This window comes from Eriocheir sinensis, chromosome 64 (genome assembly GCF_024679095.1).
Source record: "Eriocheir sinensis breed Jianghai 21 chromosome 64, ASM2467909v1, whole genome shotgun sequence".
Classification (NCBI taxonomy): Eukaryota; Metazoa; Arthropoda; class Malacostraca; order Decapoda; family Varunidae; genus Eriocheir; species Eriocheir sinensis.
In genome coordinates this window covers 3,497,332-3,502,331 of record NC_066572.1, presented here as the reverse complement: position 1 = coordinate 3,502,331, position 5,000 = coordinate 3,497,332, and the positions used below count along the sequence as shown (strand labels likewise).

At 40.4% G+C, this 5,000-nt stretch overlaps 1 protein-coding gene across 5 annotated transcripts in view; it reads right to left on the bottom strand.

The window, feature by feature from the left end:
* LOC126987306 (mucin-5AC-like) overlaps positions 1 to 5,000 on the bottom strand; it is an 81,324-nt gene that overhangs the window by 29,037 nt on the left and 47,287 nt on the right. For 4 of the 5 annotated variants that reach the window (XM_050844228.1, XM_050844229.1, XM_050844225.1 and 1 more), the window contains 3 exons: positions 4,592 to 5,000; positions 3,976 to 4,066; positions 886 to 1,017 (listed from right to left, as the gene is read on the bottom strand). The exon at positions 4,592 to 5,000 is cut by the window's right edge and continues 2,203 nt beyond it. In XM_050844228.1, the coding sequence (XP_050700185.1) occupies positions 886 to 1,017; positions 3,976 to 4,066; positions 4,592 to 5,000 (632 nt within the window). The remainder of the gene's footprint in view (positions 1 to 885; positions 1,018 to 3,975; positions 4,067 to 4,591) is intronic. The other variant, XM_050844227.1, reaches the window with a different exon arrangement.

The following is a 5,000-nucleotide window of genomic DNA, read 5'->3' as shown; positions in this document are numbered from 1 at the left end:
GGAAAGGCTGAGTAAAAATGAGTGAATGATGAGTAAGAATGAATAAGATGAGGAAATGATGAGTAACAATGAATGAATGATGAGTAAAAAAAATGAATAAGATGAGGAAATGATGAGTAACAATGAATGAATGATGAGTAAAAAAATGAATAAGATGAGGAAATGATGAGTAACAATGAGTGAACGATGAGTAAAAAAATGAATAAGATGAGGAAATGATGAGTAACAATGAGTGAATGATGAGTAAAAATGAATAACTGATGAGGAAAGGCTTATAAACACACACACACACACACACACACACACACACACACACACACACACAAACTAACGTACACACACACATGCAAATATATCTACACACAAAAAAAAACAAAATAAATGAAAGAAAAAAGAAAAAAAGCTTGTGGGGGATTTAAGTTTGTTTCTTGATGTCCAGTTGTTTTGATTCTCTCTCTCTCTCTCTCTCTCTCTCTCTCTCTCTCTCTCTCTCTTTTTCTCTATTTCTCTTTCTTTTCTTTTCTTTCTTTGTCTTTTTTTCTTTTATTCATTTCTTCATTATTTCTCTCTCTCTCTCTCTCTCTCTCTCTCTCTCTCTCTCTCTCTCTCTCTCTCTCTCTCTCTCTCTCTCTCTCTCTCTCTCTCTCTCTCATCTATATTTTTTCTTTTTTCTTTTTTTCTTTATTTTCTTCATTTATTCTCTCTCTCTCTCTCTCTCTCTCTCTCTCTCTCTCTCTCTCTCTCTCTCTCTCTCTCTCTATATATATATATATATATATATATATATATATATATATATATTTCTTTCTTTTCATTTCTTTCATTTTCTTTTTTTATTTCCCCTCTCTCTCTCTCTCTCTCTCTCTCTCTCTCTCTCTCTCTCACCTCCGTCCAGGCAAGGCAATGCGTAGATGCGTACTCTTAGGTCGGGCTCCCTCTCTCACTCCCACGGTGGAGGTGGTGGTGGTGGTGGCGGTGGAGGTGGAGGTGGAGGTGGTGGTGGAGTCACAAGGCGTACTATAACACATGCATGGTTGAGGAGGTGGAAGAGTAGGAGGTGGAGGAGGTGGAGGAGGAGGAGGTGGAGGAGGAGGAGGAGGAGGAGATAGGGAGAGAAATAAGAAGGATTGGGCAGAGGAGGAAAAAGAAGAGGAAGAGGTGGAGGAGGAGGAAGAGGGTAAGGAAGGAGAGAGGAGAGGAAAGAGAAGATACAGGAGGAGGAGGAGAAGAATTTTAGGAAGAAAGGAAGGAAGGAAGAGAAGTAGAAAGAATGAGAAGGAAGAGGAGAAGGAGGAGGAGGAGGAGGAAGAGGAAGAGAAGGGTAAGAATAGGAAGGAGGAAGGAAGAGAGAAGATAGGAAGAAGTAGGTGAGGAAGCGAAGTAGAAGATGAAGAAGGAGGAGGAGGAGGAGGAGGAGGAAGAGGAAGGAAAGGAGAGAGAAAGGAAAGGAAATAGAAAGAATCAAGAAAAAGGAGGAGGAGGAGGAGGAGGAGGAGGAGGAGGAGGAGGAGGAGGAGGAAGGAAAGGAGAGAGAAAGGAAAGGAAATAGAAAGAATGAAGGAAAAGGAGGAGGAGGAGGAGGAGGAAGAGACAGGATTAAGTATTGAAGGAATAAGGAAGGAGGAGGAGGAGGAGGAGGAGGAGGAGGAGGAGGAGGAGGAGGAAGAGAAGAAAAAGAAAGAATGAGAAGATAGAATGAATGTTGAAAAGGGTTAAGAAAGAAAGGAGGAGGAGGAAGGAGGAGGAAGAGGAGGAGGAAGGAGGAGGAAGAGGAGGAGGAGGAAGAAGGAGAGGAGATAGGAGGAAGGTGAGAAATAGAGAGGATGGTGGAAGAAGGAGAAGGAAGAAAGAAATTGAGGAAGAAGGAGGAGGAGGAAGAAGAGGAGGAGGAGGAGGAGGGAAGGAAGAGAGGAAACAGCGAGGAGAAACTGAGGAAGGAGGAAGAGGAGGAAGAAGAGGAGGAGGAGGATTAGGAAGGAAGGAAGAGAGGAAACAGTGAGGAGAAACTGAGGAAGGAGGAAGAGGAGGAAGAGGAGGAGGAGGAGGAGGAGGAAGGAAGAGAGAGAGAAAACAATGAGAAGATAGAAGATAAAATGAAAAGACTTAAGGAAGAATGGAAATGAGGAAGAGGAGGAAGAGTAGGAAGAGGAGGAAGGAGGAGGAGAAGGAGGAAGAAAGAGAGGAGATAGGAGGAGGAAGGAGGAGGAGGAAGAGGAAGAAAGAGAGGAGATAGGAGGAGGAAGGAGGAGGAGAAGGAGGAAGAAAAAGATGAGAAAGGAGTAGGAGGAGGAAGGAGGAGGAGGAGGAAGAAAGAGAGGAGAAAAGAAGGAGGAGGAGGAGGAGGAGGAGGAGGAAGAGAGGAGAGGAGGAGAAAGAGAGGAGATAGGAGGAGGAAGGAGAAGGAGGAAGAAAGAGAGGAGATAGGAGAAGGAGAAGGAGGAAGAAAGAGAGGAGATAGGAGGAGGAGAAGGAGGAAGAAAGAGAGGAGATAGGAGGAGGAGAAGGAGGAAGAAAGAGAGGAGATAGGAGGAGGAGAAGGAGGAAGAAAGAGAGGAGATAGGAGGAGGAAGGAGAAGGAGGAAGAAAGAGAGGAGGAAGGAGGAGGAGGAGGAGGAAGAAAGAGAGGAGATAGGAGGAGGAAGGAGGAGGAAGAAAGAGAGGAGATAGGAGGAGGAGAAGGAGGAAGAAAGAGAGGAGATAGGAGGAGGAGGAAGAGGAAGAAAGAGAGGAGACAGGAGAAGGTAGGAGGGAACAGGTCTGGGGGGGGTTTAATCCATGCTCATGCAAACATTCATTGAACACAACACTGACAACCTCGTAAAACAATAACATTAAAGACAAAACTAAATACTATGTGCTTAAGTGGCTATTTCAAAACAATGACACTTAACAAAACAAAATTAAATACTATGTGCTTAAGTGGCTATTTCAAAACAAAGACACTTAACAAGACAAAATTATACTAAGCTTTGATAATGCAAAAATGATGTATGGAATCTTCAGAAATAAGCATAATAGGATAATTAATATAAGTGAAGACAACTTGATGTACGAGTTCACTTTCATACATAAATTCATTACATAAATAAATTACATGCAAAAGTTTATTAAAATCATATAAATACGAAAATAGATATGAAGGTTTTAAATATATTCACGATATTTAAAGGAGGTTTTTCAGAGAGTAACTTAACTGTGTATTTACTTAATTTTGAATGGAGAAAAGTTTTTAGGAATAACTGTAATGAGACAATGAAACTTAAATGATAGAATAAAATATAAATGAATTAAAGTAAAAATAAAACAGTATATGAGTTACTTGATTTATTTACGGTTTAATTAGTGAAGGAAAATTTTTGGGACTAACTATGAAAAATGTCTTAAAAAATGTCTAATAAAAATGTCTTAAAAATGTTAAAAAAATGTCAAAATAAAAATATCTAAAAAATGTCTAAAAAGAAATGTCTAAAAAATGTCTAAAAATAAATGTCTAAAAAAATGTCTAAAAATGTCTGAAAAACGTTAAAAAATGTCTCAAAAAATTGTCAAAAATGTCTAAAAAATTCTTTAAAATGTCTAAATGTCTAAAAAAATGTCTTAAAAAATGTCAAAAAAAAGGAAAATATGAAAAGTTTAAACTCTGAACCAAAATAAAACTTCTAATTAAAAAAGTTCTGAATGCGACCAAAAACAACACACACACACACAAACAAACGAACTCACAAACACACACAAGCTCGGCAAAACTAAATAAATAATGTAACAATGAATTTAAATAACAGACTCAGTATATTATATAAAAACATGCTTATTATTATTATTCTGAGGTGTGTGTGTGTGTGTGTGTGTGTGTGTGTGTGTGTGTGTGTGTGCTATTGAACCATTCAGAAAAGCAAAAACTATTACTATATAAAAGAGATTAGGGACAGACACAATCTCTCTCTCTCTCTCTCTCTCTCTCTCTCTCTCTCTCACCTTGCTTCATAGTCCAACATAAGATCATCCCCCGCCAGACTTGAGGTACTGGTGTCCAAACTATCTGCTCTGGGCCGCCGACATCCATCACCTATAGGAGGAGGAGGAGGAGGAGGAGGAGGAGGAGGAGGAGGAGGAGGAGAAGACAGATGATATATATATTAATTTCAGGTTCAGGGAAATTAAAAATGTAATTCACGTTTCAATATTTCTCTTCCTTCAACGTAATTTTTTTCTCTCTCAATCTTTTCTTCGTTAAGCAAAAGATATTAATGAGTATTGAGACTAATTATGTCATGAAGGGCTTAGTAGTAGTAGTAGTAGTAGTAGTAGTAGTAGTAGTAGTAGAAAAAGAAGAAGAAGAAGAAGAAGAAGAAGAAAAAGAAAGAAACAAGAAGCGCAAGAAAAAGAAGAAAAAGAAGAAAAGACGAAAAACAGGAAGAAAACGAACAAAAAACAAAAATAAATCAAAAAATAAAACGAAGAAGAAAAAGTGAGATTGAGAAAAGATTAAAAAAAAACAGAAACAAGAATAAAAATAGCAGTAGTAGTAGTAGTAGTAGTAGTAGTAGTAGTAGTAGTAGTAGTAGTACTAGTAACAACAACAACCACATACCAGTTGAGGTCGCAGTGGAGGAACAGCCACCTCCACTATTCGCCGGGGACCCAAGATGCTGGAGGTGAGGAAGCAAGCCTTGGTGGAGGTGGTGGTGGTTGTGGAGGTGCGTGGGTGAAGGCATCGCACCACCACCCCCAACACCCCCTGCGGCCGCCCCCGACACGGCCGCGACAAGCTCGTCAAACTCGTCATCCCCAAAGAAGGACGTTGACAGCCCCCCGCCAGATGCTTCCTCTCCGAACGTCAATCCGGGCTGGTCGGCAATCTCGTCGTCGATAAGAAAGTCGAGATCGAGGTCACGTGCGGATGTCAGAATCGGCGTACAGGTCCCCGATTGCCCGGATGAGGAGTTGGTCAGTGCCAGGTGATGGTGTGTGGAGGATGAGTCTGTGGGTGAGCGCTGGGA